This window comes from Rhinolophus sinicus, linkage group LG01 (genome assembly GCF_036562045.2).
Source record: "Rhinolophus sinicus isolate RSC01 linkage group LG01, ASM3656204v1, whole genome shotgun sequence".
Taxonomy (NCBI): Eukaryota; Metazoa; Chordata; class Mammalia; order Chiroptera; family Rhinolophidae; genus Rhinolophus; species Rhinolophus sinicus.
The window spans coordinates 182,848,044-182,872,843 of record NC_133751.1 but is presented as its reverse complement, the minus strand read 5'-3'; the positions used below and the strand labels follow the sequence as shown (position 1 = coordinate 182,872,843).

At 38.6% G+C, this 24,800-nt stretch overlaps 1 protein-coding gene across 2 annotated transcripts in view; it reads right to left on the bottom strand.

The window, feature by feature from the left end:
* PARD3B (par-3 family cell polarity regulator beta) overlaps nucleotides 1-24,800 on the bottom strand; it is a 946,787-nt gene that overhangs the window by 359,380 nt on the left and 562,607 nt on the right. For both annotated transcript variants that reach the window (XM_019726886.2, XM_074340795.1), the window contains 3 exons: nucleotides 18,071-18,241; nucleotides 13,409-13,541; nucleotides 6,332-6,431 (listed from right to left, as the gene is read on the bottom strand). In XM_019726886.2, the coding sequence (XP_019582445.2) occupies nucleotides 6,332-6,431; nucleotides 13,409-13,541; nucleotides 18,071-18,241 (404 nt within the window). The remainder of the gene's footprint in view (nucleotides 1-6,331; nucleotides 6,432-13,408; nucleotides 13,542-18,070; nucleotides 18,242-24,800) is intronic.

Genomic DNA, 24,800 nt, shown 5'->3' with positions numbered 1-24,800 from the left:
TAGGTGTAATCTTTTCTTGAAACTCGTCGTGGATATTTAATATTGCCTTGTGGAAATATTAATATTAATATGTAGCTATAATAATATTGCTAAATGAATGAATGAACCTCTGTTTTTGTAATATAGTAAGTAGATTAAAGACATATCTGTGGTAGACAGCATAGCACAGCGCTCAAGAGCACAGATGCCAGAGCAGGTCTGACCAGTTCTAAATCCTGGCTCTGCTACTTACTAGGTAGCTGTGGGGCCTGAGCAAATTACTGAACCTCTATGTGCTTCAAATTCCTTATGTATAAAATGGGTATAGTGATGCTCCCTGCCTCATAAGGCTGTTAAGAGATAAAATGGGTTAAGATTTGTAGCGTAAGGAGAATAGTGTGCGGCACAGGGTAGGTTCTGCAGAAGCATTTAGGAAACAAGTAGATCTGCTTTTCCTTCCCAAACAACCATAAGTTTCTGATGTTGGAGTTACCTAGGCTTTTACCAGTTTCTTTGCTTTCTCTGGTTTTTCAGCCTCTCAGTAGGCCTGTTACTAGGGGCCCTTCTCTCCTCCTATGGAGAAGCATAATGCTGTGTGATGGTTAGAGCCTTGGGCTGGACAGTGAGATGCCAGGGTGCACAGTAATAAAACTTAGTTTATAAAGCTGCTGGAAGAATTAACTACATTAATATGTGTTAAATACTGACAATAGTGCCTAGTGCACAAGAGCTCAAGAAGTGAGCTATTAATCCTTTTCTTTATTATTGTAGGTTGGAGTGGTCTTTGAATAAGGGCCTGAGGCTCTCTCCAGGGAAAAAAATTATACATGTTTGCATGACAATTTCTCAAGAAGTTGAAAGTACTCTTTAGAATTATGAAGGTTTTTTGGGGGGTCAGGAGGGACTTCTTTCATGCTGTCTGGCTACATTCTAAATAGATAAAGCCACTGACGATGAAGTGGATTAAATGTGGTATCTAGTGACGGCAAAATATGCCCACTGTGAACAAAAATCCATGACCCACTAGGCTGTTGACACTGGCCTAGCATGATAGCAATGCTCTGATTGTTTCAGCCCATTTTAAAGACGAATTCTGAGCTGCTACTGTGAATACAAGCCTCCCCCTGAGCCTTGATGTTTAGAAGCACTTGCCTTTAAAGGTGTTAGCTGACCTTTTTTTGCACCTACTTTTTCATCCTTTGATCTCTTGTGATGATGTGGTTGTAGTGTCACAAAGACTCATGGCCTTCATAGCATCAGAGACTTTAAGAGCCAGAGGCATGAAAGGTCACCTCATCTAGCTCTTCATCTTAGAGATAAGACACTGGGGCCTGATAAGAGAATGCTGATGTTCCAAGGTCACACACGCAGCTGGTCTGTGGCAAAGCCAGGACAAGAACTGTGGCTTCTTGAACTTTTCCCAGAGCCACAGGAACTTTGGCTAAAATGGTGACGAGCCATTTTATTGCTGACCCTGACGCCAAAGAAATCAAACCTTTCCCTATTGATGCAGATTTGCTCTCTCTCTTATGCTGCTGACATCTTAGGTTATAATGCTTTTTGTTTCAATAGCATGGCGTGTACCATGAAATAAAGGAAAACCAAAGAGTCAATGAAAACTGATGCCATATGTTATAATGAAAGCCTTCAGGGAGGAGGTTTAGGACCAACATGTATATTCCTCATTAAAGCTTAGGTCATACTGCATTTAAAGTCCCCGGCTCAAGGCAGACTATGGGAATCTACCCTACTGAGTAACACGCTTGTTAATCCACTTCATTGTTTTAGATTACTTTACCAACCTAGGTATTAACTGGCAAGTTAAGAATAAGAACTCAAGTTTCCTCAGACAGCTGGGAGACAATCATCCCAATTTCCATTTAAAAAAAGAAACAAAGAAACAAATAAATAAATAAATCCCAAGGTGGCAATGCCACTTAATGCAATAACACTAAGTAAGAATCTGCCTGAGCAAAGCAAATTTTTTTGTAGAGCTGTTAAGATATAATCAAGGATGATCAAAGAAATAAAAAGCTGCTTTGTACATATACATGTAACAAATATTCATATACATACGGATATGTATATCTATCATCTCTATATCTCTTTCTCCATCTGTATACCTGAATATGTTCATTAAGTTAATCATAGTGACACATACATCTGCTACCATTACTTTGAATATGACCCAGGGTACACTTTGAAAACCTTTAATAGAAGGATCCCTCTTGCAAGGGTACAAAATGGAAATGAGCCAAAAACGGCTGATACCAGATTGGGAGATATTTAAGAAGGGCAGTGAGTGTAATATGAGACGTGGGATTAAAACCAATGCAAGCATATAATGCACTTAAATAATGAGTATAGTATTGAATTAGTTAATGTGGAAATATTTTAGACATGTTTTAAGTTAGACTAGTAAAACAGTTTGCAATTTTATGCTACATATTGAAAGTTTTTGAAGTGAGAGAGTGACACAATGATTAACTATACAATATGACATATTCTAATTTTGAAGGGACTTAGCTTGTGCTCATGGCTGAGTGGGCTGCAGAGGATGGATACTGTGGGAAGCTGGGAGTTGACAGCAGGCCAAAGGCATGTCTTAGATAAAGGCTGTGTTTTCAGCATGAACAACCAGGGAATCCATCAAACTGAAATGATACTCGATGTCAAATGATGCTGCATAATGAATAAATAAGGGTAGCATGAAACGTATACCGGTATCCTGAATGTGGTGACAAATCAGGAATGTGAAAGACGTATAAGACCCAGCCATGAATGTTCAAGAACTGTCTGAAATAAAAGCAGGGGAGGAAGGTTTTAAGGGGCATGCCAAAAATATTATGTCTCAAGTCTCAGGTGTAGGTGAATAGGCTTCCACAATCGGCTACTACGAGTGAGAGTAGATATAGGTTGTGTGTGTGTGTGTGTGTTTGTGTGTGTGTGTGTGTGTGTGTGTGAGAGAGAGAGAGAGAGAGAGAGAGAGAGAGAGAAACGAGGGACAGAAATATGAGAAACAAGAGAGAACCAAGAGACAGGGAAATATGAACACGTAGAGAATAACAAATTATTATCTAAACTGTATATAAAATTCAATAATATTCTGTCTGCTGTTAATTTGCCCAAAACTGTTCCTGCGATATCATAGTAGAAAATATATTTCCTTTATATTTATTTACTTTTTATTTAGACAAACATTTTCTAAACTTTTGTCTAATAATCACTGATATAATAGTACAAAAAAGTTCAGTAAATTCCTGATTTCATTTTGGTTCAAAGCATAGGCATCAAGTTTGATGAAATTTGGTTTTCATTTCTCATACAATACAGTTTTCTCCTTCACAGACTGGCTCTACCTTAAAGCACCACTTTTCCTTTTTAGAGGGCTTTTAACTATTTTGGGTTTTTTTTTGTTTGTTTGTTTGTTTTTTTGTTTTTTTTTTTAAATAGGCGAGCCTCCCAGCATCTTTTGCTCAGCCATTTTGGATCCCTTCCAATTCTTCCTCCACCCCAAGTTTCACACATCCAAACCCCACTGCTGCTGGTCACCTAGGCAACGCAGCAGCTTGCAGGATGGAGCAGGTCACAGGATCCCAGGAGGGAGAGAGTTTCAGAGCTTTAGATTTGTTCCTTCCATCTCAAAAATGTTTTTGGCCCTGTGCCTTCGTCTCCAGCCATGCTACTCCTCTCTTCATTCAAGGCCTTCTCTTCTCTTGCCAGTCCCCAGTCTGGGACCTTGTCTATGGCTTCCTCCATCCACTCATCCTCCACAACGGAACTCGCTCAACTTGATATTGTCACCCAGGCTTGAAACCCTTCAGTGCTTCTCCACTGCTCTCCGGAGAAGCTTGCACTCACGGAGCATGACAGACAATGTCCTTCCCATTGATTCTTCCCCCAGACACCACATGCTTGCTTCAGCCACACTGCACATACCGCATTTCCCTTGCCCATCACTTGGTTTTCCTAACCTAAATGCCCTTCCCACCCTTTCTCTGCCTAGTGAGTGCCTCTCTACTCTTCAAGCAACCATTTAAACACTGCTCCTGTAAAGCCTTCCATCATACCTGCAGGCAGAGTTAGTGGCCCATTCCTCTGGGCTCCAATAGCACTCTGTATCTAATGCTCAGCAGGCTGCTTCCTAACTATCTGTGTGTCTGTCTCTCCAAGAGGAGACTGCATTCCTTGAGGGCAGGGAGGCTTTCCAATCCATGTGAGTACCTTCTGCAGTGCCTTAGCTCAGAGTTCCGTAAATACTTCTGAGTGGATGAGTGAGTGAATGAATGACTTAATAATCACATACTGTGGAACAGAAAAGAAGAATCAAGTCTCAGAAAATGACATACTTTTGATTGAAAGGAGATTACTGCTGATGTTTAAGAGAGCAGTTCCAGTAAAGCAGTAAGAACAGAAACCTAAACACACGGTTTCAGGGAAAAAGAGGGGGAGCAAGGAAGAAATTATTGTTTCAAATCATGTAATAAAGATTTACAACAGCGAGGGCCAACATAAGCTGATTTTCCAGATCATGGTGGCAAGAGCTTTACTGAAAAGGGAAGGGGGGAAAAATCTGTGGAGACATAGAAACTGCCAAAAAGGCGGTTGCTGATTCTGAGTAATTTTATCTCTGTGACTTCTCTGAACTACCTCTCTCACCTGAAGGTTTCTCACCTGAAAGCCTCTCCCCATCCTCCTCAGCACAAGTCCTAGGACCTTTCCCTGTAAATGCCTCAGAAGGGATCCAAAGAGCCTTTGGCATCCAGGGAGATGACCTAATCCATGTGACACACCACCTGAAATCTGGGTCGTATCTTACTACAGTCTGCTGAAACCCTACAATAAGATTTTACTACCTAATTAATAAAATCTGTATTTCTTATCCTTGCACTCCTGGCTTATCATCTGGCCAATCAGCCATGCTACAAATTGCACAAATCAACTTACTTCCCCAGCGCCATGCTATTCCTTCTACCCTTCCCTCTCCTTGAAATCCCCTTCCTTCCTGGGCTTACCTCATGCCCCTCTTCTATTCGTATTTTAAGGTTCAGTTCAAATGCCATTTTTCCCATAATGTTTTCCCCTGCTCCTTTATCTGGAAGCATTCTCCTCTGCCTCAGATGACCAGAGAATTTTACCTATACCTTCTGGTAAAGATTACTTTGTACCTTGTGTTCTAGTTCTCACTTTTACCGACTAGCCTACCATCTTCTTGAGGGTAGGGTTTATATCTGATTCATCTTTGCACTGTCCCAACAGTTTTGCACATGTACACAGGATAAACACTAAAGTGGGATACATAAAATTGTTTTTTCAATGGAGTTTAAAATGCCACCAATCTGTGATTTTTGATTCAGGATTGAGGCAGGCAATGGAAATGAATGAACAAAATTAAATATGTCCAGATTTTCTTTCAAGAAGCTCCCAGAGATACTGACTGAGAACATTATTATGAGTATGAGTTTAGTTTGTGAAATTGTGTTTGTGTAAGATAGCTGACTTCAAAAATGTAGAAACCAGGGATAACTATAGGTAAGCTTCTAGCTAATAAAGTTAACTATACTGTTGTTGTGTTGCTTTATTTTTTAGCAGATTGTAATGAAAAGTATAATAGGAATAACACCAGCACTGCTGCAAGAAAAATAAAAAAAATTTCACAGGATTATCATGGGACATAGAATGGAATAAAATGCACAGTTTTTTAACAGCCATAATAAATATAGAAAATAGCAAAGGGGCAATTTAATGATTTTTACAAGTCATCAGAAGAACAAAATCTATGAATTCCACTAGTCAAATAGTGTGTATGCTTAGTAAATCTCTCTCTCTCTCTCATGCTTGTGTGATTCTAAAAAAATATTGATTTTTTTTTTTTTGGTTTGTATTACAGAATGGATATAATATTGGGCATTCTTTTCAATATTTTAGATTATATATGGTGTTGCTTTAACTTTTGAGATTCCATTAACTTTCTTGGAACAGCTATTTTTAAAATACCTTTAGGGCTTGCCAATTACAAATGAAGAAAAAAAAACCTAAGCTTTATGTCTTCTCAGTTTTGTTTTATACCTTCCCATATAACTTTCTTTGAGTCCCACTGTTCTAGTTTTTCACTGCAAAAAAAAAAAAAAAATCAATAATTTTCTTAAATGTTTTATAATATATGATGAATCTTAACAAATTTCAGGAAGCAAAACACGAACAACCTAAGTTATTAGCTATGAGAAGCTTTGACTGGAAAGGAATTATATGAGCTTTCCATTCTGGAAACAAATAGAGATAAAATAAGGTTTCTGGGTTTTCCCTGAAAACCATAACAAGGAACATTTATGATGTATCATTTTATCAATACCTGTGGCTGTAATCTTCAAGGCCCAATTCCAGAATGGGATGTGGTGGTGGAGAAGGTGGGACTTCACTCTCGCCCCATCCGTCACTGGGAGGCAAAGGCTCTATAAACAAAGAACAAATGCAGCTGTTGTAAACTGGAGGCAGAACTGTTCAGTGCTTGGTTTGGTTTCAGTTCATCTCTCAGACTCAATTTTCACCAACACATAAGCAAACCTTGAAATAAATACATCCTCATATGGAACTGAAAGATTCGTATGAGAGCTAATGCAGCCTGTACAAACTAAGCCTGCTAATATGTTTTTATGCTGCTGACCTGCTGGCAACCCCTGGCAAGTCCATGCATCTTGACTACCTTTTCCAACCTAGGACAGGCTGAAACATATTCATTACTTGTGATTTGTGGAAGATTAACAAAGCTATTTCTTTTATGACACCCTTTTTTGTAAACAAGACTCTATAATAAATGCTCTGGATTACATGGTGATTTAAACATTTGCCTTAGTGACAAAATTATTTAAAAAATCATGAGCTGCAGTATATCTACTCACCATTTATACACAGTGGAGGGAGAAAATACTCTTTGTATCTGTATCATAATGGAAACCCTTGAGAGCAAAAGACTAGGTCTGAAACCTGGTTTTTCCACCCACTAAAAATGTATACATTTTCAATCTATTGTATATAAAAATATAGTCATGTATCCTGAATATTACTACAACTTATAACAAATAAGGTTGGTTGAGAACTATTCATGCATCACACATTGTGCTAAGCATTATGTATGTTATGTCATTGAATGCTCATCATTAATGACGATGTTAACTAATATGTAAAAAGCATTAGGGAGCATCCTGGTTAAGAGTACGGTTCATTGAGAAATGCTGAATGCTTTCAATTATGGCTCCTAAGGCTGTGTAAACTTGGGAAAAATGCTCAACTTCTGTAAGTCTTGGTTTTTAAATCTATAAAGTGGGGATAAGAATACCTTTATTGGAGAAGTATAAAGATTACATAAGATGGTGCATATTCAAGCAGTGATTTATAAATGCAAAATGAGAATAAGTACAGAATTATTATTATATACATCATAAATTCTACCATGTATTTATTATAGTGAGATATTTGGTAAAAAGTGGACCCTACATGTCCCTGATTTCTGGAACAAGAAAAAAGTCTCTGTCTTTGAAAAATGCTGCTGGTAAAAGAACGTGCTTTGTTGACTTGCCCACAAGCCAGGTTTGATGGTGAACTTTCATGTGTCAACCTGCCTGGGGCATGGGGTACCCACATATTTGGTCACACATTATTCTGTGTTTTTTTTTTAGATTTCGGTGGGGATGAGATTAACATTTAAATCAGTAGACAAAGTAAAGCAGATTGCAGTCCCTAATATGGGTGGGCCTCATCCAATCAGTTGAAAGGCCTGAAAAGAACAAAAAGGCTGACCTTCCTCTGAGTAGAAAAGAATTCTTCTTGCCTGACGGTCTTCAAACTGGGACATCAGCTTTTTCCTGCCCTTGAACTCAAACTAAATATCAGCTCTTCCTGGGTCCTGGCCTGAAGACTGGAACTACATCATCGGCTCTCGTAAGACTGCAGCTTGCCACCTCACTCTCCATTGGTTCTATTTCTCTGGAGAACCTTGATGAACATACTAGGCAAGAACTTGATTCAAGCTCTGCCCCAGGGACTAGTATAAAATGGAGGTGGTTCTGTAACAGTGCTACATGTCCCTGAGAATGAGGCTTGAAGCAGCAATCTGCTAAGATGCCCAGAGTACAGAGGCATGAAGAACAAAGGCAGCCAGCATTGTCCCCCTGCAATTACCCCTTCCCCCAGTCATTTGGTAACATGGTAGCTGTCAGGCAGCCAGAGACCTACTGAGAGAAACAGAGCAGAAAGATGGCAATGTAACCTGGGGACCAGGGACACACTGGGACATCCTTTCTGCTGGCTCTAATCTCTCTGCCCTCAACTTCTCAGTCCATCTTCCACACTGGTGGTAATCGTAGCTGTGATCATGTAACTTGCCCACTCAGAAACATTTCAGTTGCACACAATTATCTACAGAATAAAGGTCTGCATCCCTGGCAGCCAACTTCATCTCCTGTTATACATTAGCCACCCAGGACTCCTTACTTACTGTTGCCCAACCACAAGTCTGGGCTCTCCTGCCTCAATGTCTGTGCTTATATAATTGCAAAACCCTCACTACCTGCCAAAGTTCCACCCTTTTCCCAACAGCCACCTCGCATATCACCTTCTGCATGAAACCTGCACGGCGGCTCTGGGATCTGTCAGTACTCTCACAACAGTGGCAGAGGACGCTGGTACTCACTCTATTTGCACTCTTCCTTTCTTCCTGGGCACATGGACATACCCGCGATGCCATTGCCAGCCCTCTTTGTACCTAGACTAGCTCTGGCCATAGAATGTGAATTACTATGGTGAATGTGATTCCCCGTCTCAGTGTGTAACAAAGGGGGTGCCTATCTTCTCCCCCTTCTCCCCCTTTCCCTTCTATCCGCTACAGGCACAGGTCGAGGAGGTGCTAAAAGATGGCCCAGCTACTACTGGAAGGAGCCCAGGTCCTCAATCATTGCATGGAGCACAAGCCCCTCCCTCCTGCTGCCAAGCCTCACTGGGCTGTGGTATCAGTAAAAAATATGCTTTCACTGATTTTATCCACTGACGTTTTGGGTTTATCTATTGATATTATGGACAATAACTCCTGGATAACATTTATCACATGCTGCTTTTGCAAGGAGTTACCTATTGACCTGTCATCTATGTTTATTTCTCTTACTGGACTATAGATAACTTCCTTCTGGTCTCCCTCTTTCTCCTCTCCCGCCTCTTCTTTAGCATCTTCTCTGGCCACTTCTAGTTTTATTACAATCATTAACTTTAATTTTTATTTCATTCACGAACAATCTATGTGTTTCTAAAGTAGTGATAGGAACACAAAGTAAATATCTTCTTTGTTGACAATACCCTAGGTACATTTTTAAACAATACATTCAGATGCTGTATGATTCATATATATGTATATATATGAATGCTGAACAGTACACACTCTAGCACTCTAGTCACTACTCCATTGATGACTAAATGACTCTTATTTTTATCAACATCTTTTATTGTGGTGACTTGATTTACAGAATCCATCCTTCCAGGACCAGATCCGGAGAAAAAAAAGGGGTGGGGGAGGTAAAGGAAATTGTGACTTTGGACAAGGGCTCAGGGCAAGTTATGGCCCTGATCCAAACTGGCCCACCGTCTGGTTTTGTACCTAAAGTTTCATTGAATGCCCATTCATTTCCGCACTCTCTATGGCTGCTTTTGCGCTACACTGGCAGAGTTAGGGTGTGGTATCAGAAATTCTATGGCCTGTGAAGCCTAAAATATTTCCTGTCCAGCCCTTCACACGCAACATGCGCTGACCCCTGCTTTGGACTATTCTGGTGGACACTAACAGCATTGCATTCATCTTTACATCCCTGATCGTGTATTCTGCACAATGGAGGTATCCAATAAACATCAGTCAAATTGAAAAGTATAATTCAATTTCTGATCACCAATATAGAGGTAGTGCCTTACATGCTATGGAGGGGTGCACACATGCTGCTTCCCAGGAGGAGACGCATTAGGAATAATTATACTATTAGATGTCTTCTCAAAGGACCCCAGGGAACACAGATCCTGTGGGACAGACCATAGAACCAACACATTTGATTTGGGGTAGGGATGAAAATCTTAAAGGAGACCTCAGTGGGTCTCCTAGGCAGACTTGGGAGGCAATGGGTGAATGAGGAAGGGGCTGGGTTGCCGTTGACCTGAAACGGAGGGGAAGCAGGAGTAGGGCACAAAAGGGGAGATGAGAGCCATGAAAGGAGAGATAATAACAAACCAGAGGCGAACTGCGCTTAGGTTATTAGTTGGCCTGGGGTGAGATCTTCCAGCAAGCTTCTTCAGAAAGTGCAGTGTTGGTGGACTTCATTACCATTCAAATGCTTAATAGGATTTTACAGTAACCCCCTGAGACACAAGCTCCATCCTTATTTCCATCTTGGAGTACCATACTGACTTTGCGGACGGCATTGCTAGCAATTCTACAACACAAATGTCAATTTTATGGTGTTACAATTTCTACAAACATTTGTTCTAAAAATGTCTTTTCTGTGTAACAGCTTGACAAGAATATGTATGCATAAAAAAAACACCATGGAATCGTGGGTGGTATGTACTATTATTACAAAAATAGATGGAACACAGCATATCAACATTGGATTTTTAAATATACAAAGGAAAGGAAAAAGGGAAGGGAAAAAAATTTAATGTTTTGGCTGTAACAGTTCCACTCTTCACCAGACATTACATTTTGTCAAGTCAATTTTGTTTTTCTAAAGACACTCCTTAAAATATTTGGTGGTGGCAAGTCAACACTCACTCAGGTTTCATGAGTCTCTTAGTGGCCTATTGCCACCTCTCATTTATCTGAGACTCAGGAACTCTCAACAGTTCTCAGAATTTAAAATGTTATTAATATTACAAAGAGGTGATGATTATGATATTCTTCTCCAGTATCATGTTTATAAATTCTGTTGTTTATATACATTTTGTCTCTAAGTCAATAAGTTTATATGAAAAGTAAGAGAATTTTATCTACTGGCCTCTTACAATTAAAATTTAATGAGTCAATACTTTGATAGGTCTAATTCTTGTAATTGAGTATTTTAGCATATCCACAAGGAAACAATAACAGTAGATTTTCTCTGTTTTTTAAGAAATAAAGTTTATTGAAGTCACTTGAAAGAACTAGATTTTTTATGTTTACCTTAGAAAACTGAGGTCAGGGGCGGGAGAGTAGTAGGTAGCTGATTTGCATGTTTTTTTTCCACTGGTGTAAAAATCGTTCTACCTGTCTGTGTCTCAGGAGGAAGAGGATAGACAGAATCTCCCAGTGGTTGTCTGTGGTCACTTGTGTCTAAGATACTCTAGCTGTTCAGTGGCAATACAAACTATGAACAATTCTACTGAAGTCCCAAAGTATTGTTACATTTTGTTTTTAGCTTGTGTTTTGAGTGGACTTCATTATTTAAATCTTTTTCTAGGTGTACTCTTATACTTGATATAGTTCTATAGTTTCATTATTTTAGCCTTTGCTATCCTTTCTAGAGATATTATCAATAACCTTGAGTATCTCAATGTTCTCTAAAAATATGCTGTGTAATTATCATTTCAGTATTGATATTTTATAGGTAAAGAAAACGAAACATGGTAGGAAGTAACATGCCCAGTGCTCCTTTGGATGTCACTGGTGTAATTTGGAATGAAACCCTGAACTTGGATTGTCACCAGACCACATGTTGCTTGAGAAATAAATGCCAATCTAATTACGTAAAGGCTAGATATTTCAATACAGATGCCAATGTTTTGATCATTATATGTTCATGGTAGAGAGAAGGCTGTTCTGGTCTGTGGAAAAATTGCTGTTCCCACCCCAGATTCTCCTGCTATTTAGATTTAAAGTCTCAGAAGGAGAGCTTGCTTTGTTCACAAAATTTTTAGGTTTTTTCTTTTTTTTTTTTAAGAAGAAAAGAGGCATTTCTTTATCTGATACAAAGTAAAGTCAGCTTCTAGTGGACACTCTTAGTAAGAGGTGAAAGGACTTCAACAGTTTCAAGGAACCAGTGTAAGAACCACGCTGTGGTTCAGGGAATGAACTTGAGTCAGAGAGGCAGGACTTGAATCTCGTCTCTGCATGGGTCAAGTATGCGGTCTTTGGTTAATGTACTTTCTCTGACTTTCTATTTCTTCATCTGTAAAATGAGACTAATAATATTACCCACTTCAAGTGTGCATGTAAATTGCTTAACACAGTATCTAACAGACAGTAAACACTTAATAAATAAATGGTCACAGCTGTTGCTACTACTGTCACTAAAATGGAGGAATTCAGAGGGAAAAAACATCACATTTTGATGAAACAATTTAATCTAGAGGAACCTCAGGTTCACAAGTCTGTTCTGATGGAGTAATCTCAGAGTTTAGAAATTGTTCCCACATAGTTAAATTTTGGTAGTATCTTAAGTGTAAATAAGGGACTGATTACATTGACACTACCTCTCTTCAATAGGCCACTGGATGTGATGCTGTAGCATATTCAGCGACATAGTAAGGTGTTCATAATGTATTATTAATTTAAAACGCAATTTCTTAAACATTATGTCTAGTATATTTCATTTTCATTTCACTTTATATATACATATTTTCATGGAGGAAAGACTTGAAATATATACATTAAAATGTTATTGATTAGTATGTTTGATAGAAGTATGGCTAATATTAAATTTTTTTATTGATTTTCTCTAAACTTTTTTGTAATGAACACGTACTGTTTTTACAATACAAAAATTAAAATTATTAAAGAAAGAAGATGCAGGGGGAAAAAAAGGAATTTTCTCGGTGACCTGAAATACCAATTTTTGGAAAAAAGAAAAGAAAGTCCAAGTTTTATACATCTAGAGCTCGACTAGGAATGTGATCCCTATGATAGCAGATGATAAGGGAAAGACAGTTCAGTGAGACCATAACAAGAACATTCCAACTGTCACACAGTTCATGGTACTTACCACACTCTTAGAACCTAGCATAAATCTGTGAATCGTGTTATGACCATTTTATGGTTTCACACTAGTCTGCACATTTTTTAAGTTTAGTGGTTATTTATATTTCTTAACTTCCAATATTAAACCATTGTACAAATATATATAATAACAGTTTGCCCTTTTGTTTCTCCAGGCATGGTTTGTTTTATACATAACCGTCCATGTTTCGGGCATCAAGCATAGAACTGTCACTTCAACTGGAGGCAACGCCAGGAATCTGCTTCACAACTTCTGAGTCAGCTCTCCCACTCCATTCGTTCTCAGTGTTCATGACTCAGAATAACAAAATCTGTACTTTGTTTAATTAACTCCCCTTTGTTCCTTTTTTTTTCTTTCTTTCTTTTCAATAAAAACATACTGTGTTTTCTCACACCATTTGCAGTGGATGAAAATGGACAGACCCTTACCTCTCTGTTTGTCTTGTGGACCATAAGTGCCAAACGGATGCAATGTACTATTTTCATTTCTCCTGGAGGTGGTTACAGCGTTTTGACAGTTCTCAAAGCACGGCTTAGAAAACGCCCCGCATTCTCCAGGCTCCTAACGGATAAAAATAAAAATTGTATTTGCTTTTTTAATATGTTCCAACTTGATCACTGGAAGCAAAGCGAAAGAAGGATCGATTTATGAATAATCTTTCAAGAGTCTATCACTCATAAATCTTCAATTGTGGGAAATCAAAATGGCTTTCTCAGTTAAAATGTCTTCGAATATGAAACAAAATAAAAAATTACTGACAACGTGGTGCTAAGGATTAGGAGTGCTGATAGCCAACACAAAAGAGGATTAACTTTATTATTCTTTCCCCCCACTTACAACTGGCTTCTTTCAAATTTTCCTCCGTTTGGGAGTACAGCTTGTGGCAGTGTCAACACGAGCATACAGTTCATGCCAAGGGTGTTTCTCTGCCAACCAGCTGGTTCCTCGCTCTCTCTCCCTTGGCGACTAAGTGCATATGCTCTAGGACAAGTCAGAACCCAAGCCAGCTTGCCACGGAAATGCCATGAGTATGTCCCACTGCAGACACTAGGTCTTTTTGGCCAGGAGCTAAAACAAACTGCTGTGACAATGCCAGGCAGTGGTTCTCCTGAGATATTTTTGTCATTTTTGTCATTTTTTTTCCATATTCCCCCTCCTATTTTGATTTTGACAGTCTGTAAACAAATTCAGTTTCCTTAAAACCAGAATAACACTCCCATGGGCCATGTTCCACAGGTGCAGGAGAGGGAATAGGAGGGGGCTGATTATAGAGAGCTATTTGTTCAAGAGGATTGGGGCACAGAGAACTGGGTTTCACTATTGCTCGTATTACGTGTCTTTCTAACAGATTTCAAGGAAGGCATTTGGAAGCCATCTCATGGCTGTGCCCTTGACTATTTGTGAGACGAGCATGCCACAAACAAACACTGATCTGATCCCCAAAGCTTTTTCCTTCTTCAAAAAGCATTTGGCTCAAACAATGCATTTGAGTTATACTTTCCTCTTTAGTTACAAATCCTCCGCATCCTGCTAGTTACACAAAATATTGAAAACATTCCACTTATGCATTCTTAATAATTAAAATGTTTTCAGCTGCTGAAGGTCCGTTAGCTTTTCGTCAAGGCTTGTAACGCTTTTTCCACACTCAGTGTTTCCATACCTTTTGCTTCTGTACTGCTAGTTGAACCAAGACTGGTACTCAGGCAAACTATTTTAAAATTAAAGCTGGGGCCCTGGTAGCAGGCGAGGCAGGACTTACCTTGCATGGTCTCGTGCTTTGACTTGACAACAAGAACAAAACATTTTTTCCCCTGCTTTCCCAGCTCTTTGATAAATGACACAATCGATATCCCAACAAGTGATCAGTAAGCAGCCTAATTAAAGCATTCAGCCTGTAAAATAGAGCTGTCATGGGCCCCTCCATTAGTGTCCCAACCAATAAAAAATATAATGGATTTTAAAACATATTCTGCTTCTACCAAGATGAACTTGCAGCAGGAAGGGAAATGTTTTGGGGAAGGGGAAAGAAAAAAAAAAACCAAATAGGTCATAACCCATTTTTTAATACCAAGTCTCCAGGCTCAAATAGAATTACAATTGAACCTCAAGCTCATCCTTTGAAAAACATGTTTCTGTTTAAAATGATTTTGATTCAATCAAGGGCTCATTATGTATTCTTCAGGAGGTCCTCATCAAAACTGTTTACGTAGCTTGTACATCTGGGTAATGTGGGAAAATACCCCAACAACTATATATTTTGACTTTTCTTAAGTAGCTTCTTCAATTTTTTTTTTTTTATATATCAATATAAGGTTCGAGTAACTGTTTTGGTATTCTTGCCAAGTCTAACTAATTGATTTGCCTGAATGTATGAGCACTGCTGAGACCTTTTTCTAGGTTACAGACGCTTTTTTATTGTACCTGAGGGTGACTGCTGTTTCACAGGAGAATATACCAAAAACATGAGCACACAACATACGCATTGCCAGAGTAAAACACAGATTTGGGAGATCAAATAACTGCAGATTTTTTTTCCTGCAATTTAATAAGGATTAGCTATACATTAAGCTGCTGTCTTTATAAGAAAAAATGCTCTTTAATCTTTATGGGTACCACAGAGATTCTCAATAGCTGAGAGAGTCAAATGCCTGCTTATACCCCCTGGAAAGCATGTAAATATTAAGAAAACTAAAAATAGATCTTGTTTAAATGTCCTCATAAAGATTGCTTATTGTCCCATTTCTTATTCCCAATTGATTCCCTAGTGAACTATATTAACAAGACATTTCTGAGGATGCGCAACAAACTGAAACTTTAGTACTTTCTTCTGATGGTATAACTGTCAACCCACTTCAGAGTATGAGAATTAAAATGAAAAAATCCGTAATAAAGGAGAATGAAAATGATAAAATGTCTCAACTAGATGAGCCAAAATAGAGAACTCTTATCCACTAAGCATTTATATGTTTTAGAAAAAGACAGGAAATTAGGGAAGATGAGAGGTAGGGGGCTAACTAACTCTTAACAACCATATTCATTTTTTTTTTTTTTTTTTTTACTGCACAGGTATGGAACTCTACAGCAGTGTCCTCCAGACTTCTCTCTTAGTTGAGGTATCTTTGCTCCAGTAAATCTAAGTGACACTGAATACACAGCTGCACAGACAGGCCATCCTCCACACCCATCTCCAACGACTAGGTTCTATGAAGTCCTAGGGCTCTGGAGTAAGAACCAAATTAAACCAGAAAGGAGCCAATTCCCTCATGGACGGAAGCAATAAATAAAGGTTTTATAACTACTATGTACATAAGTAAAATCCGTTAAATATTCATGGAAGCCTCTCTGTCACTTAAGCAGACACAAATGTTGAAATAGAGTTGGCTCATTATATATAGTCTCCAGTAATTGGCCAATTTACATTTATTTAACATTTACAAGGTTATGTATAGAAGAGTAACAAGGTGCAGTTACTTCTTTCCAATAGCTGATAATATAACAAAGTAAGATGCAGTTTATATTTACTATTGTAGCTTACCCTCTCAGATGAAGTAGGTCTCAGATGCAACTTTTATTCATTCATTCAACCATATTTATGAAGTGTGTATGATTTGGTGGGAAATGAGGATATATTAAGGGACAAAACAGACAACAGTATCTGTCCTCTACAAGTACCCAGTACTCAACAATGTATGTCCTTACATAGCCAAGAAAATGACCAGCCTGGGATTTTAACTCAAGTAATCCAAAATTCTAGAGCCCCTGCTTTAACAACTATGAGTCCCGACTACCTTCTTTTTAAATTTATTTTTTTATTAAATATATTGGGGTGGCATTGCTTAATAAAATTATATAGGTTTCAAGTGTACATTTCTATAATATATCATCTATATATTGCATTGTGTGTTCACTACGCAAAGTCAAATCTCCTTCCGTCACCACATATTTGACCCTCTTTACCCTCTTTTAACTTTCTCCCTCCCCCTTACCCTCTAATAATCACAGAACTGTTGTCTGTGTGTATGATTTTTTGTTTGTCTTGTTCATTTTTGCTTTCCTTAACTACTTTCTACTCTTGATAATTTGAAAATACTTATATTCTTCTAATTTTTAAATTGAACTTCTTAAAATCAATATTTTATATTAGCGTCTTTTTAATAGCATTCTATTTTAACTTTGCATATTATTGTATTACACAAACATTTTTCCTTAGAAAATATATGTTTGATTTGTTGATATTTTTATTAACTCTTAACTACTACCAAATTTTTTCTTCTTGTCTTTTCTTAAAACAATTTTTAGGAGTGTTTAATAATTATTCTTCATGTGTAAGAGAAAATAATGTTAATGTAACTGTATAATATAATTATATAATTGTGTAGTATAATAATATGATTATATAATATAAATATAATAATTGTAAGGGAAATGTTTATAGATATTAGCATTCAAGAATATTTTTTGCTTATACTTCATGTGTAAGTAAAAATATTCCTTACATTAAAAATATCTATAAAGAAATCATGATAAAAGATTTCAAGAATATTTAATTTAAAACATTTATTGTTTTATGCAGCTTGCTTAACAGATCAAATTTTAAATTAGTTAAGTCTCAGTTCTGTACTATCCGCGTGTATATTATGGGGGGAATCTGGACATCTGACTACATGATAACAATCTTCACATTGAGAATTGTACATATCTGATGAAGAATTTTCTAAGGTAGAGAGATACTGGTAGCATGTCATTCAAAAAGTATAGAAAAATGTTACATACTTTAATAATTTATTATGTGAATAAAGCCTTATTCATAAAGTCCAGAGCTTTAGGAATTTCTGGGAGAAAAAACCTAGAAAATATGGACCTGTTACATTTGATAAATTACTTACTTTATATGCACATTTTTACACCTTCTAGTTATGCCTAAAATATACAACCACCTGTTCACCACATAAATCCATCAGAGCCCTTCTGAGGCATATTTTTCCAATTTTAGAATCAGTATGAGTCTAGCTACCATACTAGCGATGGAAGTTTGCATATTCAGGTGGCCATTTGGGGAATTTGCTGAGGGAAATAAAGATTTGCATCACCTCCATCGGTCTCTCTGGCCTCCTCAGAATCACCAACTGGATCATCCCTCGTATGTTTCCTTCCATGGACATCGATCGCCTAAGTGTTTCCATAGCTTCGTGGTTGGACTTTCCCAAAAGAGATTCCCCATTAACTGCAATCAGCTGGTCATTCATCCGCAGACGACCATCCTAGGGCAGAGGAAAGAAAAATAGTATTAAGTAAAGAAATGAATGATGATGACAGCTGGCTTTTTAAATATGAAAAAAAAAATCAGCTATTAGGAATGATTTATTTTCTATGGACGAGAAAGGTTCTGGAGCTCATCAAATAGTCACAATATGAACAATAATGAATTCTGTGAAAGTATTTTTTAGACTTCTTAAAGTCCTGAGATGCAATAATTTAGACATTTGCATCTCTTACCTAAATCTTTGGCAAGTATGCTAACCTGGTCTAATTCTGCCATTTGTTCTGACAGGGGCCATGTTGTTGACTTAAGGAAAGAGGGTTAGGAAACAAAAGGAAGTGGTCATATCGCTTGAAACAAGGGTTTGCATTTTCAGGCTCACAGAGACATCATGCTTAAATATTGTGTGCTTGACAGTAGCATGTCTCCTGATATCGTTGCTAGCTCTACTGAACAGTGCTGAAAAAAAAAAATTCTCATGTAATTTTCTCTAACACAACCAAAAGTTGTTAGTCTGCTAGTCTGCAAAAGAATACAGAGGTGGGTAGTGAAGGACTAATTTGCTATGATGTTTTCTGGCAGAAAAGCTTGAGAAAGGGGATTGTCAAACTTTTTGTAAGAAGGTTCTGACCGATGAGTCCTTTTACCCAGCATCTCCAGGAGGGAACAGAACCTCAGAATGTAGATAGGCAGCCCAGACTCTGGTCTAACTCAATTCTAGACACCAGTCATTTTCAGCCAGAAGTCTCTCACACGTGAGCAGTAGCTAACAAATTGGGATACCAGCTCTGCCGACAAAAGAACTTAAGGGGACCATGGTGTATCTCCCCAACAGGCAGCCTGGAGGAAAAAATGCTTAAAATGTAGACACTTATACTAGGGACATTATGTCTAATACCTGTTTCACACTAGGATAGAAAGTTCTTGCTATGAGACACCGAGGCACTTCTAGAAATATTATGATACAGCTGCTCCTAATAAATTTAAGAAAAATAACAGTAGGAATGTATAACAACTTACATTCCCAGAGATTTTTTTCCCCTTAATTAACTCAAGTGATTTTCACAAAACTCAAGAAGTAGATTAATGTTTTTATTGACATATTTACAGATAAGGAAACTGAGGCAGGGAAGTAATGTAACTTGCCCTAGTCCACAAAAGCAAGTCAGAGACAAACAGACTCAAGTTCAGGTTTCTTGTCTCTTCAGTCTTTCTACTACAGCTCCCTGCTACTCCTCTCTACACTGCAATTGTACAACACTAAACTAGGGAAAGGGAAATATTAAACAGTCTTTGCGGTTACAAGTGTCTGCGATCCATGCTCAAGTCAACGGAATGAAATGCGAAAGAAAAACTTCCTCAAGAAAGGAGAAAACCAGACATACAATGCACAATAGGACCAACCCGATAGCTCTGGGAGAGAAATCATGTGGACAAGTTGATAAGCTTTGACTAATGCAGTAGCAGATGGTCAGAGGAAGTTCCTCTGCTGACAGCGGAGAAAGGGTGAGCGGTGAAAGCTGCTCTGGATGGTTAATGCCCTCCGGGAGACGCAGTGCGCATGCCGCCTGCTGGACAGGGTGGTGGCCACATAGGAGTGCGGAGGCCAACCAAAGGAGCACACGCCCACCCGATGAAGACTCTGAGATGGCAAGGCAATGGGATCGATAGAGAAGGGTGTAAAATCAGAGCTGTGCAATGTCTGAGTCGACTGCTTCAATGGACCATCTTCTCTCCCTTCTTCTTGTTTTCCCACTCCACTTAACCTTTACCCTAATTTGGAGCAAATTTGGAAATGAGATTTACAGGAAAGGCCAAAGAAAGAAAGAAATCTCTTACAATATTATTGACTAGATTCCCTATGCTATACTTTACAATATCGTAATAACTATGTAGAGTGCCAGGTGGGTGCTAGGCTTATCAGGGATCACTTTGTAAATTATATAAATGTCTCACCCCTATGCTGTACATCTGAAAATATAAAATACTGATTGTCAATTGTAATTGAAAAAAAAATAACACTAAGAAAAAGAGAAAGAAATCTCTTTATTTCTGTTATCTAATTTTGAGTGAGGCACATAAAAAATAAGATTAAGTTTACTGGAAATGGGAGTAAAACAAAAACAATCTTAACGGTGTAGTCCCATGAAGTGAGACTCAACCTGACAAATTATTCTACGTGTATTTTGGCATTTAATGGAAGGAGGACTATTGGGCTGAATCTTGAGGAGGAGGTTAGAAGGGTCATGAAAAGTCTTTTTAGGATGACAGGAGGCAGATGTGTGGTTTTTAAAGTGGAGGAGGAAGCAGAAGAGTTGGATCAAGATCCTAGCTCTGTTCCCAGGAAATGAGGTCTAATGCTGGATCTGTAGAGGCCTAGTCTTGGCAGGACACCTTATCCTCTGTAACAGGAAGAAGATAAAGATTGAAACGTTATGAATATCTCTACAATGGAGGGAATGAAATCTGAGTGAGATCCCACCTGGTAACCTCCCGTGAACCTTCTCTGATGTATAGGACAAGGTCTGTGTGAAGAGAAAACTAAGAGACAGATAGACGTAAGAACATTTCTTTTGGTAAAATAATCTCTTACTAACAAGTATTAAGCACACACTCTTATTTTCAGCTCCATTCCGAGTCTCAAGCACGCAGAGCTACACTGAAACAGAACATGTTTGCTCTGTCCACGTCCCAAACAAAAAGGCAGGTCAGGCCACCATAGGGCAGCTGGGATTTTATTTTATTTTTATTAGGAGACATTCACATTCATTACAAGCATCACCAAAGAGCTTTGGGTGCTACAAAAATCCACACACACTCATTGTCAGGCTTGGCTGGTCTGTTGCTATTGGTGTATGCTTTTTTCTTTGTAAGATAAATGACGGGTAATTCCAATAATGGTGACGCCAGCAAGCACCATGCTGTCCTAACATTTAGAATATAATCACAGAATTTAGAGCTGGAAGGGCCCTTAGAGGTCATGTTGTCCAACCTCTTGTGTGTATAGATAAATAATGTGATCCCCAAAGAGGATGGGAAACCATTTATTGAACTCTTCTTAAGAGAAGCCACTTCCACATCCATTAGGACTTGCTCAGTTAAGGTCAGCGCTGGATCAGAATAACCCAAGTCCTGACTTCTCAGGATTCCCGATTCACTGACCATTCTGTCTTCTATATAGAAGGCAATGACTAGTCTCTAAAGGAGTAATGCTTGAAGAAAAAGGCCTTGCAAAAACAGAGAGGACAGTATGTTACCAGGTATTTCCTGGAAAAGAACCCTGTACAAAAGCCAGTCAGATGGCAAAAGATGTGAGATTAGAGATTGTGCTAAGGGATGGCAAGAGCCAGGAAGCAAACTAGAAGATGGAGAAAAAAACCGTCTACCTATCTCCTATCTAGCTACATAGATACTGGGGGGGTGCCAAAAAAATGGATACATATGACTTGTATTCATCTTTTGTTATTGGTATATATTGAGTATTATAATTTTTTTAAAGTTTATTGGGGTGACAATGGTTAGTCAAGTTATAGGTTTCAAGAGTACAACTTTTTTCTTTCTTAAAATGTGTATACATTTTTTGGGCACCCTCTGTATATGCATATCTAGGTCTAGTCTTGATCTAAAATGAAGTTGATTCAATGCAGAGCTCATTACTCAAAATCATCAAACAGTCCTCAAAATTGTATATGTCTATTCCGCTTTGGAATAATTATAACAAGAAAAGCAGTTGTTTTACAGTTTTAGTTTTTCTGTTAATATTATGTTCGAATAAATACTTAGGCATGAGAATGCTAACTCTCATCAACTGATTTTATATAAGTGAATTTGACTATCCAGGGCGATTACTCAGTCATCTTAGGATATTTATTTCATTATAATATGGGCCATGCTTACATTTGCTAAAGAAAAAAACAAATCCCTTTCTGACTGAATGTTTGTATCTCCTCTCACCCACAAATTCATTATGTTGAAATCGTCATGTCCAACATGAGGTGATTAGGAGGTGGGGCCTTTGGGAGGTGATTAGGTCATGAGAATGGACCCCTCATGATTGAAATCAGTGCATTATGAAAGCGGCCTGAGAGAGAGGCCCCTGACTCCCTCCGCCATGTGACGTACAGCAAGAAGATGCCTGTCTTATCAGTCTATCAACCCAAAGGGGGCTCTTACCAGGTAGTAAATCTGCTGATGTCTTGATCTTACACCTCAGCCTCCAGAACTGTGAGAAACAAATTTCTGTTGTTTCTAAGCCATCCAATCTAGGGTATTTTGTTATAGCAGCCTGAACACTTTAAGTCACTTTCCTTCCTATTTTACTGCCATCAGACCCCTAACCAAAAAGTCAACAACTACATGCCGCACCTCTGGCAACCCCATAACCAACTCTATCCAACCCGAAGCTGGGAGGGAGTAGAGGAAGTTCTCAGAGAGGAAGAAAAACAGAGGAAAGAGAGCAAAGTAAAGATAATAAGTAACTTCCTCAGGGTACTTTAGGATAAATAGACTTGTGTGAGATTTAGGTCTTCTCCATGTCCTGGGATGGTTTCAAATCTCATCAGCCCGAAAAGGGTTCTAATGCAGGAGGAAGAGTGGACCAGGAGACAAGATGCTTGAGTATTACTTCTCCCTTTTACTGAACACCTAATATAGGCCAGTCATTGTTAAAATGTTCTCAGTCATTTCTCACAACTCTGTGATATAAATACTACCCTCCGCTATTGAAGAGAAGTAAAACACGAGGCTTGGAGAAATTAGTGACTTGTCAAAGGGTACTGACAGGACCAGGTCTTCATGTCTCCGAGTCAGGTGTGTACCTGTTATGCTGTGCTGCTTCGAAATCAGAGTTATAGAGAGGACTGAAGGTACTACAATTATTAAGGAGTTGCTTCTTCGTTTAGTCATTGTGCTAAACCCTTTACATGCACTGGACAATTTAATCCTTCCAAAAAATTCTGTACATTTGGGACTATTGACCCCTTTTATAAAAGACAGAACCAAGGACTGGGCCAGTTCAGTGCATTACTAAAGGTCACACTTCTGGGTCCCTCTGAAGTCCATGTTTTCACCCACTTTGCTTGTGATTCTTGTCCTGGATGGGCTTGTTAGACTCCTGAGACCCTAATAAAAGATACAGATTCTCACTTCTTAAACGTAAATATTTACACAATCTTTTCCCCACAGCTGCACATTTGGACCTGATACGTCTTTGTAGTGGGTGGCAGTCAGGAGGATGTTTCATGTGCCCACTGGAAGCACATCTGTGGTTTTGAGGGGGTCCAGTGACCTTGTCGTTCAGCCCCCACTGTATTCAGTGGTGCCTGAGTGCTACCTCCGCCATGATTACTGGTGAAACTGCAGGTCTTACTCCACCTCTTTGGGCCAATTTCTTGTGAGGCCCCTTTACCTCTAAAGTTCTCATAAACACAGAGGGGAGAATAAGAAAGCCATGGTGAAGAACTACGCTCTGCAAAACATGAGACAAGCATGAGAGAGCAGGCTGGCTTTCCCAGGGGCAGCTGGCTGGGGCCCAAAGCCAGTCTGCATTAGGCCATGGTGTTGAGAGGATTAATCTTGACCAGATGTCAGCTCCTGCCTCCGCATGTTCCTAAAGGGGCCCTTGGTAAAGGCTTCTGGGTTATTATCAACACCCAGAGCCAAAACCCCAAAGCCTGACTTCAGACTGCAGAACAGGATTTCTCTAGAGTGGGGCGGGACTCCAGATATGATGGCACTTGATTGAGGGAGAAGACTATCCTGAACAAAGCCTCCTCAAGGCCCTAAAATCACCCCAGGGCAACATCTGTCTACTGTATTTTTGGAAAAAAAATAAAGAAAAAAAATTCCAACCTAGAGAAGAGCCTTGCATTCCAGATTGAAATCATTTAACTTCATTAAAAAACAGCAACAATGAAAGGAACAGAATAAATCAAGATTTTAAAGTATAGTTTTTAAAACAAAGAAGGGGGGTAAAGAAACTTAGTAAGACTGGAAACATGTACATTTTTGTCTTGAAGAGTACCTACCTGCATTAGTCAATGTTTTACATCATTTGTGCTAACACAATTCCAACCAATACGAATGGGGTATTGTTCCCCAATCAGAGCTCCATTTTCTAGGCACAATGAATTGCATGCTGATGTGTACACCATGGCGCTTTGCTCCATACTCTTCCTTCTGTCCAAAATATCCTTTATATTCCTACTCACCTGTTGAATATCTATTTATCCTTCATAATAAGGCTCAGAAACTGCCTTTCATTCATAGTGTTCTCTACGGGCAGAATTAATTGCTCCAGCATCTCAACACCCATGATACTTGTGTATGTGTCTAGTGTAACCCTTATCATCCTACTACCTCCCTAGATTATGGAATGAGTCATCTCATGTTGTTTTTATCTCTAGTCCATTATATATTACGTAACTCACTGCAGCTGTTCAAAAATGTTTGCTCAAATGAGCAACTTGAAAAATACTTCGTTTAGGTGCCCTGGGCCTGGTGTAAGGTTCAACTACAATCGACAAACTGTTTAATTTACAAACTGTCACTATCAGACATGG